At 37.4% G+C, this 21,421-nt stretch overlaps 1 protein-coding gene across 3 annotated transcripts in view; it reads left to right on the forward strand.

Moving 5' to 3' along the window:
* DPP10 (dipeptidyl peptidase like 10) overlaps positions 1–21,421 on the forward strand; it is a 1,372,039-nt gene that overhangs the window by 1,347,555 nt on the left and 3,063 nt on the right. For all 3 annotated transcript variants that reach the window (XM_081095341.1, XM_081095339.1, XM_081095340.1), the window contains exons 20-25: positions 4,534–4,728; positions 5,447–5,501; positions 15,599–15,698; positions 15,952–16,010; positions 16,124–16,196; positions 20,870–20,943. In XM_081095341.1, coding sequence (XP_080951467.1) covers positions 4,534–4,728; positions 5,447–5,501; positions 15,599–15,698; positions 15,952–16,010; positions 16,124–16,196; positions 20,870–20,943 — 556 coding nt within the window. The remainder of the gene's footprint in view (positions 1–4,533; positions 4,729–5,446; positions 5,502–15,598; positions 15,699–15,951; positions 16,011–16,123; positions 16,197–20,869; positions 20,944–21,421) is intronic.

Consider the following 21,421-nt stretch of genomic DNA (forward strand, 5'->3'; position numbering starts at 1 on the left):
ATCATTCTGTTCTTTGTCTCTATAATTTGATCACTCTAAGTACTTAATATAAGTGGAATAATAAGGTATTTGTCCTTCTTTTCCTGGCTTATTTCACTTAGCATAATATCCTCAAAGTTCACCCATGAAACAGTAGAGCAGTTCTAAAATTTTCCATGTAGGACAAAAAAAAAAAAAAAAAAAAAAAAAGCAAAGTGCCATGTAATAGATCAATCATGAAACATGCTCTCCTTGGAAAATATTTTTGTTCCATTTATTTTCACCAAAATATTACTGGGTAGGAAAAGGGCTTTCGAAAATGTTAACTATTTAGAAAATATTATTTACTTCATAATGAAGACAATAAATGAAGATAAAAAGAGCACATAATTGTTCAAGGTAACTCAACACAATGGTAACAAAGTCAGAAATTAAACCTATGTCTTCTGAGGCTAAACTCAACCCTCTTTTCTTGAAATTAAATAGCATTTTGTGAACCTGACCAAACATATAGTCTGAACAAATCTTTCCTCCATAATTCAGTTTCTGTCTAGATGGTATTTTTCATGTCATCAAAAGGGGGCTTGCTCTGTCATTTTGAAGATCTTCTAGATATTGTGCATTTTACTCATCTATCTTTCTATGTTTTATTAAATTTCACATCCTGAACTCTTTATTCATACAGACACATTCAGTGTTGAAGGTACCAAAAGAGACAAGGATTGGGCCCTTGAGAATCTTAACTTTGAAGAAAAGTTTACAGTCTTAATTCAATTTCACTGCCTATATAAGGCAATAGAGAAGTTTCATACTGCTGTGACCTTTCCAATGCTTAAAACAGGTGGAATTGTTCTTTCACCACAACTTTCAACAAAATTACTGGTACATGTTCCTATTCTTAATCTTCAAACACCCTCCATTCTATGAGTCTCCAGAGTAAGGTAAAATAATATAAAAAAAAAAAAAGTTTAGAAAGACACTCAGAAAAACAAAAAGGAACTGGGTGAATTGAAGCTCACAAGTCTACATGGCCAGTGTACCCATTTATACATGGTGGATGATCTGGTCTATAGTACATGCCCTATAGTCATGCCTACCGCCAACTATCTTGATATCCCTACCTCACTTAATAAGTAGTATATTTTTGTCTTTATTTGGGGGCGAGGGGAACCTAATATTTGTCGTTTCTCACTTTATGAAGAATCTTCACCCTGTCCCTGCAAGTGTCTGGGTTATTCCTTATAATGGAAATATTAGCATCATAATCTATGGTCTCTCCTAACTCACCTTGAAATAGATATGCCTGCATTGTGGACCAAAAAAGAAAGGGAAACAAACCCAGCGTATAAATGGGTTAAAGTCATTGGTTGAAGTGAAAAATGGCAATTTAGAGAAAGGAGCAAGAGAGTGAAATTGTACTATTTTCCCTGAGCATTGGAAACATGATTAAAGGATTGAAAGCCTTTGTTTTAAAAAATAGGCAGCTATTCGTTGATCATAAAAGTTTGAGAATGTGCCCTACTTTAAACAATATTTTAAAATGATTTATTCGCCTGCCATAAAATGTTTTTGACTACTTACATTTTGTCTAAGCTTAACATAGCTGTGAATTCCTAAAATAGCTCTGTACAATGCAATGGATCATACATAAACTGAAAAATATCTTTCAGATTAACAAAACATTTACATTACCTTAGAGCAGCTGCCAGTGTTTAAACTTGAAAAATTCTGCCTTAATAATTAAGAACACTGTGGTAACCGCTCCAAAAAATTCTGTTGAATAATTTTTTAATGTTTGTGTGTTAAGATATCCTTGGTCAATATAGAAAATGGAAGTCCCTCTGACATAGGTCAAACGACATGGCCCAATATTTTTATCTACCAATATTGCCCAGTTTTATTTCTGCACAACTGGCCAAAATTTTGTGTATAGTTATTTATTTGATCTGTAAAGAAATATGCTCAACGTAAGCAAAAACGGCTTCCAACAAAAGAGTAATAACACTTTCTGTTGTTTGATGAATCTAACAATGCTTTATATTGCTTACTATATTTCATAAAGTATTTTCAAATACATTAGGACATTTAATATTTGCAAAATTCCTTGAGGGAGAGAAAACAGAATTTTTACCATTGTTAAAGTTAAGGAAACTGAATCTTAGAATTTTAGTATCTTGCCTATGTTCAGCGTGAAGTTAAGACCCAAACTGTCATATTTCTACTCAGCTTTAAGGGTCAAGTTAATCGTTGTATTTTGTCCTTTGTGAATCATGTTTTACTTCCTAATATTTTCAATAAGCCCCAAGTTTCAAAATACAGTCTCTGAATTTGAACTCAAGGCTTTTTCAGGTCTTTCCATTTTAAACTTCACCTGAGCCTACTTTCCCTGAAAGGATCTAGTTCAACAAGAACACATTTGCTGTGTTTTCCATGTATCAGAAACTGTTAGGCAGAGCGATTCATACTGTCTCTCCAATGGTGAGCAAGTCATATCAATATCACCTATGATACTGGAAAAAAACACCACAATTCCTGACTTTATTCTGAACCAGGCTATAAAATTTCTCATTTAGGGATGTGGGCATGTGCGGGAAGAATTCCCAATAATCTGATCAGGAGCTGAGGTTGCCAATATTAAAATAGATTTTAAAATTAAGAATTAAATTAAGAAAGCTGAGATTGCAAATACTATGGAAGGACAAAGCAGATCTTGATTTGGATCACAGGATTATCAGTGGGATTTAGGAGTGAATGAGGGGGTCCTGGTTGAATAACTTCAATGACACAGTCTTTATTTATGATGGAGGCATCATAATGCATGTAATAAGCTATGGTACAGGTAACTTCCTCCACACAAAAGTTAAATAAATGTTGGTAGTGTATAGTAAATAAGGTAATGATCCTAAGTGTTTGGGCCACAGAAAGCATTTATATTAATTTACTAGGGCTAACAAGGAAATATCACAGACTGGGTATTTTTAAACAACAAATTTATTTTCTCATGGTTCTGGCGGTTCAAAGACCAAGATCAAGGTAACAGCAAGTTTGTTTTCTTCTCAGGCCCCTCTCCTTAGTTTGCAGATTACTGCCCTCTTGCTGTCTCTTTACAGGGTCTTTCCTCTGTGCACACATGCTCTCGGGGTCTCTCAGTGTGTCCTAATTTCCTCTTCTGATAAGGACACAAATCAGATTGAATCAGGGCCCATCCTAATGGCCTCATTTCAACTTAACCACCACTATAAGGTCCCAGTCTCCAAATACAACCACCTTCTAAGATACAGGACATTAGAGAATCAACACATGCATTTTAGGGGACACAATTCAGCCCCAAATAGCATTTTATAAATATCAATGGTTTAATGTTTTGCCCTATTCCCTACTTCCTCTCTTACTTGACTCACGGGTCCCAAACAACCCCTGTAGCTGCTCAGTTCCGTTTGTTTCCCAGATGTTAGTTTCTTTAGCAAGTTCGGTAACCTGAGAACTTGTTCATGAGGATTAGTGTGCCTCTTGGAGCTTCTAGGTAAACATTTGCATAAACATGAAGGCAGGGGCTTCAGTGTCTTTATAGGAGAGTGAGAGTGAGTAGGGTGGAAATTTCTGGTGTGTAGTCCAACTAAAAATGGAAATCTTTTCAGAGTTAGATGTTTGATGCTCTTCAAAATTATCACATGGACCACTTCCTGTGTGCTCATCCTAAACTTAGGTTTGGACCTAGATAACCTGTGGTATTTTATGAAAATTTGTTGATGCGTGTGTGTGTGTGTGTGTGTGTGTTTACTTTTTGATATTTTGGAAAATAAAATAATAAATATCGTTGGAATATGAAAATTTAAACTTTTATCACCTTTTTCCTTTGGAGAGAAGATTCATGCTTTACAATTCAACAGTCCTTGTTTACTTTTAACTTCCACATTTTTCAAACTTATGTGTCTGTGTTTTTTTTGTTGTTGCTGTCAATGACAAAGAGTTTTACCTCACTGTTTGCTTAAATTCTCCTCAGTGAGAATTCAACCACCACCACAACAACAACCACCAAAAAAAAGAAAAGAAAAAGGAAATATAAATGTAGTGTTTCTTTTTGAGTCTGACATTGTGTGGGGTTGTACATTTCTTGTTAAATTATTATTGATTCTATAACTAATTCTGCTCTGTCAGAACCAATAGCCCTCATAGACCATTTTCGAGGCATTTCAGAAACACTGTCTGGAAGATACCTAACAAAGATGAGCTTGCATGTAAACTTGATTATCACTCCGTATAAATGCCAATGGAAAATACACATCTATTTTGTCATTTTTCCCTTTTGAAAAATGAGTTAAATTAATCTTTCAAGCACAGTTTTAAATCTTATTTTGTATTTTCACAGAAATTTTCATTTAAAATTTTACAATTGAAAATGGAATTTAAAGCTTCGAGTTTATCATCAAGAATTAGTAGATTAATAGCCATCATACCTCTTTTCCATAATTTTTGTTAGCTAATAAGGGTGAACGTTAAAATTCCTAACAGATTGGCAATTGCTCTTGTTTTGGCCCAATGTTGGTATTGCAGGGATGAAGAACCAGGAAGCCAGCTGGTTACAGATAAGTTCCATATTGACTGGGACTCAGTACTTGTCGACACAGATAGCATCATCATTGCACGATTTGATGGCAGAGGAAGTGGATTCCAGGGCCTGAAAATTTTGCAGGAGATTCATCGAAGGTTAGGTTCAGTGGAAGTAAAGGACCAAATAACAGCTGTGAAGTAAGTGGCTGCACATATTCCTATTGTTTTCTCTATAAAGATCAGTCCTAGGTAAATGATATATATTGCGATGGGTGCTGACTCAGGTATTTGTATTTTAGTTATTAGACAATTTTCTAAGTTAAGCACATAGACTATTGCATTTTTTCAAGTACCTTTCTTTCTTAGCACCATAATAAAATAATTATCATATTCCCTCTGTGGAATTAGAATTCACTTTGGATTTATGAAAATGAAAGATCTTAATTATGCTGCTATTTTTTTAATCATAATTCACAATGTCTATTATTTCTTTAGTTAATTAACAATTCCTGAGCATTCACAGTTACAATTACCACACTGACATGAAAGAATGACCTGAAAAATCTAGTGGGTTCTTTAAAACTGTACATAGAAATAGGCAACAAGAATATTTTTAAAATGTAGATGTCATTTCAGTGTGTCTGTAATGGGGCATAAGGATCTTAAATGGAACCCAAGGGTCTTCAATGGGACCCAATAGTCTGCATTTGTTAGCAGGCTACCAGGTGCTACCCAAATTATTGGACCATCACTTTGACTGGCAAGATTTTGAAATACATGACTTTTATACATCAATAGAGCTGCAGCCACAAAAGTATTTCTAGTTTGACTTGTGTTGTGTGTGTGCCAAGAATGAATTTCCATGTGCATTTAAGTCAAGAAGATATAACAATTTTTTTTTTCTTTTTCACTGCAGATTTTTACTGAAACTACCATACATTGACTCCAATAGATTAAGCATTTTTGGAAAGGTAAATAGTAGAAAAATTGTGTGTGTTTGTGTATGTATAATTATTTTCCTCAATTTACTCTAAATTATGTATATCATTCTTTAGCATATAATATTATAATTACTAAATATATGCATTCAATAATGTGTTAAACAACTATTTATTAGTATCTAGTGTCTGGTGTTAAAATAACAACAGGACATAAAAGAGCTCTGTTTTTATGAAGCTTACCTTCTAGAGGAGAAAAAGATAGTAAAAAAATAAATAAAAAATATTTTTATATGACAATCAATCTTATAAAAAATCAATGGATCAAAGTTAACTGCAGGAAAGATCAATGTTATTAGATTGAGTGGTCAGCTAAGAGCCCTCTGATTAAGTGATATTTAGAATGGGACATAAATAATCAAAGGGAGGCAGTCATAGAAATAGCTTAAGGCACAGCAGGAACAGCAAGCTTTGGGAAGACGAACATGGCTTAGAATCTGAAAGATGACCGAATGCATAGTTATGTCTCCTGTATTTTCTGCACAATACTTACTTCTTATAGCAATAATTTTTATTTCAGATCCAACATGATTTTTAGAGTAATAAAATATACCTCATGTAGGTATTTATATACCTACCTCATGTAGGTATATAAATACGTCTCTGGGCCAGATGTTATAAGGATACAGAGATGAAAGAAAGAAATCTTGTACTATTCTAGAAAAAGCAAATTATTGGTGCTCATGGATTTAAATATTGAGTATTTTCAGCTATTCCTAAGTGAACCCAGAGACACATGCCATAAAATAATTGGTAATTTTTGGGTGGCATACATGTCCTCCCCCATTTCAGATACCTGCAGTGCAACATGTCTTTGTTGTATTTAACTCTGGTTGTCAGTAATATTCAAAGAAGCAATAAAAATATTTTGTGAACAATATCCCTATAATATAAATGCAAACAAACAAATAAATGAAATGCCCTCATTAGCGGTAAAGGTATTAGTGAAAAAACAAAAAAATGTCGAAGAAAGTGGTCATTTCAAAGAAATGGGAACTCTAGCTACATTAAAATGTGCATATAGTGAAATCGTGTCCCATGCTCCAACATGGATGAACCTTGAAGACATTGGACTTGGTGAAATGAGCCAGGCACAGCGGGATAAATACTATGTGATCCCTTTATGTGAGGCATCTAGAGTGGTTACATGCAGGGAGAAAGAGTACAATTATGGTGGCAGGGCCTAAGGGGTGGGGGAAAAGGAGAGCAGTTGTTCAATGGGCGTAGAATTTCAGATTCTCAAGATGAAAGCGTTCTGGACATCAGTTTCACAACAATATGAATACACTTGATACTACTGAACTGTGCATTTAAAAGTGCTTAAGATAATAAATGTTATGCTATTTTTTACCCCCTCCCCATGGAAGTGCATCTAGTGGAGATCATTATACTCTTTAATGCTCATGATATATGCAACAGCTTACAAAGGACTCAGGGCTTCTGTATTTCAGCACTCTACTTGCTGCACACAAAAGCAGGCATCAAAGACCAAATGAGCTGTAGGAGCTTTCATTAGTATGGAAATTTAGAACAGATTCAGAAGGTTTAAACAGCCTCATGAAGATAGTGGGACATGGACTGATGGTAAACATTATTCAGCAAATAGAGGGCAAGGAGTATAGTCTGATGTAGATGCCAGATTCAGGAAGGAGAACATGTTTGGGGAACCTGAAATAAATTTACTATCATTGATTATAGGCAAACATAATCACTGGGAAAGAAAGGGTATATGGCAGCACTAGGGCCAGAAATTCACCATGTTTGATCAACTTATTTCCTTTACATTCAGCAATATTTGATTGAATGTCCAATTCCTGCTTTTTCTTTTTGGTATAAATTTTTTATGGTCTACATATCTTCATCTGTATCTATATCTATATCTGAATCTACATTGACATCTACATCTACATCCATATCTACATCTATATCTACATCATCTACATCTACATCTACATCATCCAGCTAGCTGGCTAACTCCATCCATTATAATTTACTTTGCCAGCAGAAATGAAACTTACTTAGAAGTTCTGAGGTACATTTCACTTTTGAGCTTCAGAATGCCAAAATAGTGAACTGTAAGAAACTGGTCAACATTTTTTGTTTTGTGTTTAATTTATTCTAGCTCAATCTTTAAGATTTGGAAAGCATGTAAGCTAATTAAGAAATAGAGTGGCCGAAACCGGTCTGGCTCAGTGGATAGAGCGTCAGCCTGCGGACTGAGGGGTCCCGGGTTCGATTCCGGTCAAGGGCATGTACCTGGGTTGCGGGCACATCCCCGGTGGTGGATGTGCAGGAGGCAGCTGATCGATGTTTCTCTCTCATCGATGTTTCTAACTCTCTCTGTCTCTCTCCCTTCCTCTCTGTGAAAAATCAATAAAATATATTTTTTAAAAAAAAAAGAAATAGAGTGATAGTGTTTCTAAGAATGTTTTTTCTATCAAATAATGTAGATTTTAGACTAACCTTACTTACTTTTTACTTATTGTAATGTTAAACTGTAAACAGAAGGAAAACAATGATTAATAAATGCATGCATTCTAAAAATATTGCATGTATATTAGAGGGAAAGGGATGGGATAAACTTCAGCCAGCATTAAAAAAAATAAACAAACAAACAAACAAACAAAACTTCTGGGCATTTATATACAGTTTTATTTTATTTTTTTAAATATATATATTTATTGATTTTAGAGAGGAAGGGAGAGGGAAAAAGAGATAGAAACATCAATGATGAGAGAGATGCCCCCTGCATGCCCCCTACTGGGGATTGAGCCTGTAACTCGAGCATGTGCCCTTGACTGGAATCGAACCCAGGACCCTTCAGTCCATAGGTTGATGCTCTATCCACTGATGCAAGCCAGCTAAGATTCCAATTTTATTTCAATATTCCACAAATACTCTACTAATATAGGTAAGCAAGATTTTATAAAAATAAAATAAATTTATTAAAATTTAATAAGAAATGTAAAAATATGTGGCAAATGAAACTGACATAATAATTGTAATGAATGGAACAATCTCATCACTGAGTAACCGATATAAAGACAGCAGAATTGAAACAAAGCAGTCTATACTGATTATTGACTTCTTTTACCTAAATCAAATGAAAAACTTCCTCTAATTGACTATAGAGTCCATGTGATGGCCACCAGTTTTGATATCTTTCTGATAGATGTGAGCTGTTTTGAAATAGAAGTTATTTCTCTGAAGTAAATTAAATTAAAGCAGCATTTTTTATTAGGTTCTTAAATGGTACAGAGAGAATCATGTTCAATAGCTTTCACTATCATTAAGTCTTAAAGAGTATTTAGCTTCACTGGTGTCAAATTTTCGTATTAAAAATTGTGAAATACAACTCTTTGTGTAGCAGCAATGATATGCAACCCTCGTTTCACTTGAGAATCACATGGAGAGCTCCACAACCCATCACCACAGATTGAATTGTTTTCAAGAGCATTGATATATTTTTTGAAGGTCTGCTGGTCTTGGGCATGTTGTCTGAAGCTAGGAAGATGTTCTGGTTTGTTCTTTATTATAATACTAGAGGCCCGGTGCACGAAATCAGTGCACTCTGGGGTGTGGTGTCCCCAGCCTGGCCTGTGCCCTCTCACAGTGTGGGAGCCCTGCGATTGATCGATTGCCCCAAAGAGGTAGGCCCTGCCCCATCCATCCAGGGTTCCTCGATAGATTACCCCAAAAAGGTAGGCCAGACCAGGGGTCCCTCCTCTGTGCTGCGTGAAGCCGCTTGACTCCCAGCTTCGCTGCACAGAGCCACTGGGCCCGCCTCCATGCCGCGCACGCAGCGTCAAGCCCCCACCCACCCACACGCGCCCACTGCACACGCAGCCTCCCGGTGATCGCTCCTTAGGGCATGAGGGCATCACGGCAGGAGGGCGTCAGGACCACATAGGCCTTTTTTAGTATAGATTATGCTACAAGGACTTGCTATTCAAAATGTGAACCAGCAGCATAGCTATGCCCTGGAGTTTCTTGCCAATTCTTGCTAGAATCCACACCAGATCTACTGAATTCAAATATACATTTTATTAAGATTTTCAGGCACTTTGAATGAACATGTCAGTTGAGAAGCATTTTTCTAGGATCTGCTCCTTCTTTAGAAGGCACCATTCTTCTTAGTTCCTGAAGAAAATTAACTTCTAAGAATCATATTAAACTGAGGTAAACACACACACAAACCAACATAAAAACATAATACCAATTTATTATTTTATATTATTTATATATGTGATATATAGTTCTGTGGACTGCAATACTCAACTATTTTCTTAAAGTAGTAATATATATATATATATATATATATATATATATATATATATATATATGAACAACTAAATCATAATCAGTGGAAGTTTGTTAGGGCATTTGTGGAATTAGAACCCGAAAAGGTATCACCTAGGATGTGATCGTCTACAGTGCATTTCTCAAGGTGGGGATAGCATTGCTAGGTGGGAAACACTTGAAATCTCTTGGCTGTGACACCCTTGCTCATCTCTCTGACAATCCCCTAACAATGCTTTCCTAGGGACAGCACTCTTACCGGCTAAGTGGCTCTTTACTTGCTCTGCTTGACTCATCGTGCCCTCTCATACCTCTGAAAAAGAGCAGAAGATGCCACACCAGACTATGCCTCTTTAGCCAAAGGATAATTTTGAGTTGATTGTTTTTAAGAAGCAGCAGATCCTTCTACTCTGAAAACAGACAGAGTAGAAGTTACTCTTTTATAAGAGACATTGACGTTTATAAAGAACATCTCCATTCGTGCCTCGCTCTCTGTACCAACAAGAGAAAGATGACTCTAAACCAGTGATGGCGAACCTATGACACGCGTGTCAGAGGTGACACGTGAACTCATTTTTTTGGTTGATTTTTCTTTGTTAAATGGCATTTAAATATATAAAATAAATATCAAAAATATAAGTCTTTATTTTACGATGGTTGCAAATATCAAAAAATTTCTATATGTGACACGGCACCAGAGTTAAGTTAGGGTTTTTCAAAATGCTGACACGCCGAGCTCAAAAGGTTCGCCATCATTGCTCTAAACCATAAGAAATTCTTAGCAATGGAGAAGGCACTGACCTAAATTTACATAACAAGCCCTATCCTTGTTTAGGGTTCTTTTCTGGGTTACTTCTTAGAACTAACCTCTCCCAATATCTTCTTTCATTGAAGAAGGTATTTAAGGTGGTGGCCTGGGCTTTCTCACAGAATTACTCAGTGTCTCTGCTTAGTTCCCATATAGTCATGCGGTATACATGTTAAAAACAAAAACAAAAACAAACAAACAAAAAACCCCTTGTGCTTGTTTTTCTCTTATTAATATCTATTACAAGGCATTTCAGCCAAAAATTAAGGATAGGAAGAAATTATTTCCCCACCCCTCTTCTTTCTTCCTTTCTTTCTTTCTTCCTTTCTTTCTTTCTTTCTTTCTTCCTCCCTTCCTTCCTTCCTTCCTTCCTTCCTTCCTTCCTTCCTTCCTTCCTTCCTTCCTTCCTTCTTTTCTCTCTCTCTCTCTCTCTCTCTCTCTCTCTCTCTCTCTCTCTCTCTCTTTCTTCTCTCTCTTTCTTCTTTATGTTTTTATTGATTTTTAGATAGAGAGGAAGGGAGTGAGATAGAGAGGGAGAAACATCAATGAGTGGTGATTGAGCCCACAACCTGAGCATATGCACTGACCAGAAATTGAACCAGTAACCTCTTGGTTCATGGGTTGATGCTCAACCCATGAACCACACCAGCTGGGCTCCACTTCTTTCTTTAGATGTGATAGCACAATTAAGCCTGCTACTTTTAAATTTTGCTAATCAACAGCTATTTTTCTATCTCTCAAAAGACTGAGCAAAAACACTCTTGGTGGTTTCACTCTATAAAGGGTAATTTTATTTCACTTATCTCCTTATTTTGGAGGAAGCTTTGCTCAAGCTTCTGGGTGCTAGGTGAATATACAAGTAAAAAATTGATATATGTGGGGATGAAAAATAATTTCCCCTTTACTCTTTTGAGTTATTGGCTAAGATACCCTGTAATAAAAGACTGATTAACAAGAGAATAATAAAAATATGTTTATTGACATTTATACCTCATGTTTACATGGGAGATACCCAGGGAAAAATGAGTCAGTCTCTGAGGTGGCTTAGAATTCAGGCTTAAATTACCAGTTTTTTAAAAAATGTGTTTCCATTTATTTCAGAGAGAGAAAGGGAGAGAGAGGAATAGAAACATCAATGATGAAGAGAATCATTGATCTGCTGCCTCCTGCATACCTCCTCCTGGGGATAGAGCCCACAACAAGGGCATGTGCCCTGACTGGGAGTCCAACTGTGACCTCCTAGTTGATTCATGGGTCCATGCTCAACCACTGAGCCACAGCAACCAGAAATAAATTATCATCTTCATAGGGAAACAAGAGAAGAGATATAGGTCTTTTAGGAGAGATAAATGACTGGTAAGAAAGATGAATAGGACATTAGCAGAATAGATGGGAGATGCAGTTTGTGGCAAATTTTTTTCTGTCAACTTTTACTCTCCTCTTTTATGACAAGAGTTAGTCTTCCCTGATTGATGGAATTCCTGGGGAAGGAATCTATAACAATCGAGTTCTTGTTGGAAGACCTGTCTTTATGAGAGTTCAGAGAAATCCTCTCCCTGCATTTGTTGTTTTTTTAAGTATCTCTAGCTCAAAATAACCAATATACCATTGTGGAACATTTTTGAGTGGAATATTCTGCTACTCTTAACATACATTCTCTTTGCCATTTCATTAATGTCTGACTGCATTTTATACTTTTTTTATGTATCAATATTTAAATGATGTTTCAAATAAGCATAAATTAAATTCTTATTATATCAAGTGTTCAGTGAAAATACTAGATTACTTTAGCACTAAACTACGCTAGAATCATCTAGAAATCTTTTAAAAGTAGACTCATCATGAACCAATTGCACCAGAATTCCTAGTGCTAAGACCTGGGTGTTAATATTTTTTAATACCTCCTAGGATACTCTAATGTACAGCAAGATGTGGAACATTTCCCAGAGCACAGATTAAAATTAATTTCTAAAATTAAAAGTTAATTCCCTGAGCCCGGTATTACTGTAATTGTTAAAATCTCAATTTGGACCTTTTCTGGTCAACTCATGGACTACAAAAGAAAGTTGACCATCTTGATTTATGTTTTAAGAATTTATAAATAAATTAGTTTAAAAAATTTCAAGATGGTATTTTAAAATTAAATTTAAACAATAATCCAACTCATCTAAGTAGCAACATTATTTACCATATCTCATTTCCTTCAAATATTTAGTTGCATGAAATTGAAAGCAGGATCTATATTCATTTATTTATTTTTATTTTTAAAATGTTTTTAAATTGATTTTTAGAAAGAGAGGAAGGGAGAGGGGGATTGAAACATGAAGGAGAGATAAACATCAACATGAATCAGTTGCTTCCTGGACAGCCCCTGTTGGGGATAAAGCATCCAATCCTGGCATTTGCCCTGACCAGAAATTGAACTGGTGACTTCTTGGTGCATGAGTGGATGCTCAACTATTGAGCCACACTGGCTGGGTCAGAATCTGCATGTATGATAATAGATTTTAAATATTTAATTATGCTTTCTTAATTCTACATAGCCATCATTATTAAATGATCTACTAAATATATATATATCACTCATTAAATCATATATCATTTTAGGTTTCATATATATATACTAGAGGCCTAGTGCATGAATTTGTGCACATTAAAGGAAATTAATTAGAAGGTGGCCAGCAGGGCGCGACTGGGTGAGATGGGCCAGACATGCCTTGAAACCAGCCTCCCATGGTCCCTCTCCAGCTAGGGCTCAAAGGGCGTCTGCTGAGTGAGCAGGGTCCCTATGGCAGGTGAGGTCACTCAGCCTGGCCTGTGGGGATCGGGCTGAAATCGGCAGTCTGACATCCTCCCGAGGGGTCCCAGAGTGCGAGAGGGCAATCTGCAAAGTTGCTGTTGCTTGGCAGCTCCTGCACTGAGCATCTGCCTTCTGGTGGTCAGTGCATGTCAAACTACCAGCCAGTCACTTAGACTTTTATATATATAGATATCTGGCTTGTCTAAAATGATATATGATTTAATAAGTGCTGTATTTGCATAGCTTCAAATTATTTTGGGCAGTTTACAAATATTTGGTATGAAATTAAAAAGCAAACCTTTGACACTTGGTGCTATATGATTAATTTTATATTTTACCTAAAATTATTAAAATAATGTTCTATAAAAATTTAAACAACTATTTTCAAAATTTTATGTGTACAGAGTGGTCTTTGTGTTACCAGGGAAATTTGGATATCCATTTCCCCCTGGGTCTGGGGCTGGGACTTGTGTTCTTATCATATTTCAAGAAAAATAATTTTCTGAGACTCACTCATGAGAGTGAGTGATTTTTATTTGTGTGGAATTATATCCCTGGATTTCCAAAGTCCCATTTCCCTTAGTTTAGTTCTGGAAGAAGTGTAGATTTGAAAGCAAAGCTGGTGCCCAGAGTTTCCATCCCATGGTGCAGCTGGGTCAGTTCAGCATCAGGCTAATTGCGGTCCCTTAGTCCATTGTGTGTGGAGGCCACATGACTGTGAGCCATGTGGGAAAATGCAGGAGAATGCAACATGCCAAGAACACAAGAGCACAAGAGAAACCAAGAGCCCAAGAGAGGGCATTTCTAGGGGATTAAATACCTGAAATTTTGCACCCTTGAAATGGCCATGCCTATTCTGGCCAATGACCTGTTCCCAAATATGATTGACAGACAAGTATCTTCCCTATGTCACCCCAGCTTTACTGGGCATGTTTCTCTCTCCCCTCCATTGGAATCCTAAGGAGTATAAATTTGTAACTTCCTGTTGAAGCTGCCCAAATAACATGCCTACAGTATTTGGTCTTCCCTTTGCTCCTTTCTTATTATTAATAAACTAGAGGCCTGGTGAACAAAATTTGTGCTCTGAGTGGGGGGTGTCCCTCAGCCCAGCCTGCACCCTCTCCAATCTAGGACCCCTCAGGTAATGTCCGACTGCCGGCAGTCAGACATCCCTCTCACAATCTGGGACTGCTGGCTCCCAACTGTTCACCTGCCTGCCTGACTGATTGTCCCTAACTGCTTCTGTCTGCCAGCCTGATCACCCCCTAACCACTATCCTGCCAGCCTGATTGATGCCTAACCACTCCCTTGCCAGCCCGATCACCCCCAACTGCTCTCCCCTGTCATCCTGGTCCCCCCAACTGCCCTTCCCTGCAGGCCTGGTCGCCCTCAACTGCCCTCCCCTGCCAGCCATCTTGTGGCTGTGGACACCACCATCTTTGAGAGTGTGACAGTCAATTAGCATATTTCCTCCTTATTGGTTGTGGGCACCGTCATCTTTGAGGTCAGGGCAGTCAATTAGCATATTCCCTCCTTACTGGCTATGGGAGCCACCATCTTTGTAATGGTGTGAAGGTCAATTAGCATATCCCCTCTTTATTAGATAGGATAAATTAGTAGCAATTGTATTATTAGTATACTAGAGGCCTGGTGCACAAATTCGTGCACCAGTGGGGTCCCTCAGCCTGGCCTGCAGGATCAGGCCAAAATCGGCTCTCCAACATTGCCTAAGGGGTCCTGGATCATGAGAAGGCAGAGGTCAGGCTAAGGGACCCCACCGGTGCACAACTGGGGTTGAGGTGGGATGTGGGAGGTTGGTCAGCCAGGGAGGGACTGCAGGAGGGCTCCAGGGCATGTCCAACTCATCTTGCTCAGTCCCGATCAGCCAGACCCCAGCAGCAAGCTAACCTACCAGTCAGAGTGTCTGCCCCCTAGTGGTTAGTGCATGTCATAGAGAGCGGTTGAGTGGCCTTACCATATTACACTTTGCTTGGTTGAACAGCCTACTGGACGACTGGACACTTAGCATATTAGGCTTTTATTATATAGGATTCTTTGTTCATGTTAGGACATAATGAGACGTGATATGTGGATCACCAAACATAGTGATTGAAGCTAAAAATATCTACAAAAATTATATATATAATTTCATTTTTTTGCCAGGGGTATGGTGGCTATGTTGCATCAATGATCTTAAAATCAGATGAAAAGCTTTTTAAATGTGGATCAGTAATTGCACCCATCACTGACTTGAAGTTGTATGGTGAGTACTTTCTATAAAATGACCTAATACACTGTATTGATTTGTAGAAAACAAAATCCTAATGCAAAGGAGCTCAATTGAGTTCATTTATCATGTGTTATCAGAGATGCTTACAGCTGTTTATCTTCTCTCTAATTTAATCAATTTTGCTGCAGTATGACAATTAAATGTGAAATATAGAAATTGAATAATGAAATATTCTATTCCAATTGTTTTTAGTTTATTCTTAAATTTCTGTTTTCTTGGGTCACAGCTTCAGCTTTCTCTGAAAGATACCTCGGTATGCCATCTAAAGAAGAAAGCACATACCAGGTAACTAATTTAAAAATAATTAAGAAAAAAAAAGTATTTCTGTTCTAAAAACTCAGTAAAAATGTAAATACAGGTAAAACTATATATACATGTGTTTTTATTTCCCTTTCTAGGCATCAAGTGTGCTACACAATATCCATGGCTTAAAAGAGGAAAATATATTAATAATTCATGGGACTGCTGACAGTAAGTATTATATTTGCTGCTAGTCATTGATGGAGTCTGAACTTGAACAAAGGGGTACATTCAAGGACTTGCTCAAAGGGGACCATATAAACCTATTAAAGAAGAAAGCAGAGTGGCACAAAATCTGATGCATGATGGGAAGTGGGAAAAAGGAAGTCGGGACTAATAATAGAGGAAGATGTGATCCTCAATGGCAGCGCTATGTGGTACAATGTTCTGCATGACAGAAATGTTCAGTCCTTGCTGTTGGACACGCTAGCCACTGGCCACATGTAGTTCAGAAGCATATGTTCAGAAGCATGTGTTTACAATGACTGAAAACCTGAATTTTTAATTTTACTTAATTTAGTGGCTAGTGACTACTTCTATGGTGTTATTTAGCATTCCTCAACAGGACACGAGCCTAGAAAATAATAGGACAGCACTGAGATAAAATTTTGAGGCAGCTACACACTTAAATTGTTAACACCTCTCATTTGTCACATTAAACATCGAAAATGTATGTGACTGATATTACTAGTAATTAATAATATTTTATAGTCACATAAAGAACTTATATATATATTTTTTATTATTCTGTGTAAAACTTTACAACAGAGGGCTGACTATCCATAGCCCCATTCAGAGATGAGGAAAAAAACAAACAAAAACAAAAAAAACACACACATCAATTTCAAGGAGGAAACTAATTTATTTAGCACTACCTGGCAAGTGAGCAAGGATAGTCAAAGCCTTGAATTAATAATTCCTAAATTTTGAACTTGTTTTTGTTGGTTCAACCTGCCTTCCCTAAGTATTTTTACTCCATTATAAATAGCATATAACGAAAAAAGAATTATAGCAAAGATCATACCAGGTCTTGAGTTTAACTTTCAAGCATGTCAGGCCATGGTTAAATTAGTGTTCAGCTTAGTATACTATATATGTATTTGAGTAAATAGGTAAGTGGTGGAAAAGAGACAAATCTCCCTTAGATAGAATTCTGAATAATTTCTCTAGGTATTCCCTTTCAAAGAGGGAAAACTTAACTCTCTTTCCTCCCCTCTTTTAGAGCTGATTGAAATTACTGATTTGCTTTAAGAGCACTGTATAGAAAGGGGAGAAAAAGTAACTTTAGAATACAGAAACTTGACAAATACCATTCAGCCAGGTGGTCACGTTTAACATCAACAGTGACAAGTCACTTTGATAGTATGCACCATGTATGTAATTTCATTTAAAAAAAAAAACAAAAAAAACAAAACACATATTCCCAGTCTAACAATGAGAAAAAAACATCAGACAAACCCAAAAGAAGGACATTCTATCAAATACCTCAGAACTGTCAAAGTCACCAAAAACAAAGCCTTAAAAATTCTGATAGACCAAAAAAGCTTAAAGAGACATGATGTTTAAATGCTTCAAAGTTCTGTCAAATATACCATAAAAATGTAAAATCTTAGTAATAGGGGAACTGGGCAAGGTATATACAAGAACTCTCAGTACTGTCTTTGTAATGTTTCTGAAAATCTAGAACTACTATAAAATATAAAAATATTCCCCAAACCTACATGATACCCTACCTGTGTTGGGTGAAACATGATAAAAGAGAGCATAAACATTCTGAAGGACATTAGACTTTTGTTCTAAGGTGTTAAGATATTATATGAATAATAATAGCAATAACAATAAGTAGCAATTATTAATTACTGACTATATGTCTCTATGGGAACCATGCCAGAGGCACCTTTTGGTCAAGGCCAGTTAAAGCACAGAGGCCTTGTTGTCAATACACCGGACTTAACCGTGCCTAGGTTAAGTAAGATATCATACACCACTGCAAGGCCACAGCGATCTCACAGTACGCTGTGCCCTTCTATAGCCAAATGACTGATGTCACTGTTGGCAACTAGCTGTTTTTGTCTCTGGAGTAATATATAGGTTATTGACCAGCTAGTGTGAGAAGCAGAGGCAGTCAGCACAGAGAATGTAGCTCCTATGGGTGCAGGAGAGAGCAGAGCTCAGAGGAGCTGAGAGCTGGAGCTCATAGAGAGCTCAGATACAGCTACCATGTTAACCAGCTAGAGTGAGAGCTAGGCAGGAGAGACGGGAGAAGCTGCTGAGCCAGAGAGTTTAGATACCGCTATAATGCAAGGTGGTGAATTTAGAGGCAGCATGTGGCTGCTCAGATAATAGCTATAGGTACAGAGATTAATGCTACTGTGTAGTAAAGATAAGTATTTACCAGCCTGCGTATGGCTGCTTATATGGGATTGCTGTGAAGGACTGTCTTGTCTGACGACTATGTGGCCACTGGCTTCTGTAATAAGAACTAATTCTTATACACCCACACTTCTCATGGCTTTTCCATCTACCATTTGGCATCCAAGACGGTCCAGCCCCTCAGCAGAGGGCTTAGACCCAACAGATAGCACATAGTCGGGAAGAATTTAGAGGAATACATGAACTCAGAGCAACTCAGAGCAGCAGTGCTGAGCAGAGCTCTTGCAGTCACTGACAGTCATAAAATGTGCCCAAAACTTTTAATATAATCTTACCTATTTTTTACAAAAATACTGTAAGAGTTATTATCACTCTTCTTATTGAACAAATTAGGAAAATAAATATTAGAAAATTTATATAACTTGCCGAAAATCACACAAGTATCGATTCGTAGAAAGAGGATTTGAATCCAACATTGATAATCTTACTTATTGTGTTCTGAAGCTTCAATTGCAGCAATAAATTATATTCAGGATTAAATTATTTTACATCTAGCACTCACTGTAGAGTGTATTAGTGCTATTCAAGTTTCTCCATCACTACGTTGCAGCTACTGAGGTAAATCATCATTCCTGTCTGACTCAGTCATGGCTTGATGCTTCGCCCATCTGATAAAATGCAAGCAGAGATTCGACACTCATCACGTTAAAGCAAATGCACCTGTGTATTTGTCTATGTACACAGACACACACTCACACATACACTACACATGCACACTCCCTATGGGCTTTGTGGCTCAGTCATTGATGCTATAATAAACCATTATTAATGTTTTCCTCAAAAAATATCCGCAAATTAGTTCAATCAGTCAATTAGACTTTAAATGTTTAGTTTTAGGAAGGGGTCAAATGACAATTATCAATGAGCTTCACACTAGAAACTAAACAGGAAAACAATCCATTTGGAAAGTCCATCTATACTAATAAAAAGGTAATAAGCTAATTCGACCAGATAGACCAGACATCTTCCGGTTTTCCAGTCCTCCTTCCGGACAAAGCCACAATGGTGGGGGCTGAGTCAGAGGTGGTTAGGGGCAATCAGGCTGACAGGGGAGAGCAGTTAGGGGTGATCAGGCCGGCAGGCAGAGGGGTTAGGGGCGATCAGGCAGGCAGACAGAGGGGTTAAGGGTGGTCAGGCAGGTAAGCAGGTGAGCGGTTAGGAGCCATTGGTCCTGGATTGTGAGAGGGATATCTGACTGCCCACAGGAATTGGGCCTAAACCCACAGTCGGACATCCACTGAGGGGTCCCGGATTGGAGAGGGTGCAGGCAGGGCTGAGGGACTCCCTGCCCCCCCCCCCAGTGCACAAATTTCATGCACCGGGCCTCTAGTCTATACATGTATCTTTCAACCTTATCCATACCAGGAAATAGTGGGTCCTTTCCAAAACGTTATCCTACAGTAAACAAAATGAGAGATCATTTTACCTTAGCTACTGCTCCTCTTCATTAGCATTTCTAGTAGCTTAAAGTTACAGAGCGAGTCGTAAACTTCTTCAAAGATGACATGGTCATTCCCCACTAAGTACAATAGGAAGATGTTGGAAAAGACCTTGGGTAGATTTTAAAAAGATTGAAATGACCATTAGGGAGCTTTTATTTTCTGCTAGGTAGTAGTATTATTCAGTATCATAGAATTAGAGCTATGAAGGATCTTAAACTATTGATAATCCTGCCCTAGTTTTATAAAGACAGGTTAAAAATGCTAGCTTAAAAGTTATTTACAGACATTTGAAGAGGTACGCAGCGTGGGAGCATGAATGGCGCAGGCAGCATGTGAGCAAAGTGCTGTACGGAGATCTGAGTGATTCCTCCAAGTGTTCAAAGCTGGTTAGGGCCAGGGCTACTCTCTACCTGGCCTGCTGTGCTGCTTACTTCATTTTTGGACCTTTAGTGTCAGGCATAAGGAAGCTAGAAGGAAAGGGGAGAACCAACATGATCCGCATTAAATATTTAGCCTTTGAATAAGGAGATGTGTACTCTCTTTTCTCAACATGGGTTATTCTTTTCTAATTTAAAATGAAACAGAATGCCAGTATCTCACTGAGATTGGTCCCTGATCATCCTCAGAAAGGAACAGAAATTGGTTTGCTGTATTATTATCCAGACAAATATTCACTATGTTAAAATTCTTATAATGGTATAAAATGTGTACAATTAAAAATCATAAATGATAACCAATAAAGTAAGTCTAAGTAACATCTGTATAACAAGTAGAGCCTTCCTAGCAGCTCCTGTTTCAGTTTATTTTTTTATAATGGGAAGCTCAAAGTTTTATCATAGCCAGGTGTAAGTCTTTTAAATGTGCAATGTATGTAAAGTAAAATATTTAATCTTTTCGGGGAAAAAGACATAAAATGTTCTTATCCTTATAAACATATTTCTTCAAATGTCACAATTTAATTTCTTGCAGCAAAAGTTCATTTCCAGCACTCAGCAGAATTAATAAAACACCTAATAAAAGCTGAAGTGAATTATACTATGCAGGTAAGCCACTTTTTTAGAAGATGTGTTGATGTGGTTTCCTACCTAGGTTTTTTAGTTGCGAGATCAGAACACAACTTCTGTGCTACTCCATCCCCCAATGCTATTATTTTTACTGTGTTTGTAGCTATCAAAGATTGATTTATTTTTTTCTTAATTGTGCTGAGAATGTGGATCAGCTCATGCTTTACAGTTGTGTAATAGTCGGATGCAATGTCTTTCTCCTGAGACTTTTATTCATGCTGCTATGGGAGGAATACATGAGTGGAATTTCTCTAGTGCTGGCGGGAGGGCGTTCTTGGGGCACTGCTGCAATGAGCACTTTCAGAAGCCTCATGGGAGAACGAGATGCCTTAGAAGACTTTGGTTGCGTGGATTACATTCCTCAGTTTCTAATGCCCCATTTCCATCAAACCAGTCCTGAAAGAGGGCAGCTGTAGGTTCAGCAAAGCCAAAAGCAGAGCCAGTGTCCAGAGCTTCT

The sequence above is a fragment of the Myotis nattereri genome, assembly GCF_964212035.1.
Source record: "Myotis nattereri genome assembly, chromosome: 7".
NCBI classification, from domain to species: Eukaryota; Metazoa; Chordata; class Mammalia; order Chiroptera; family Vespertilionidae; genus Myotis; species Myotis nattereri.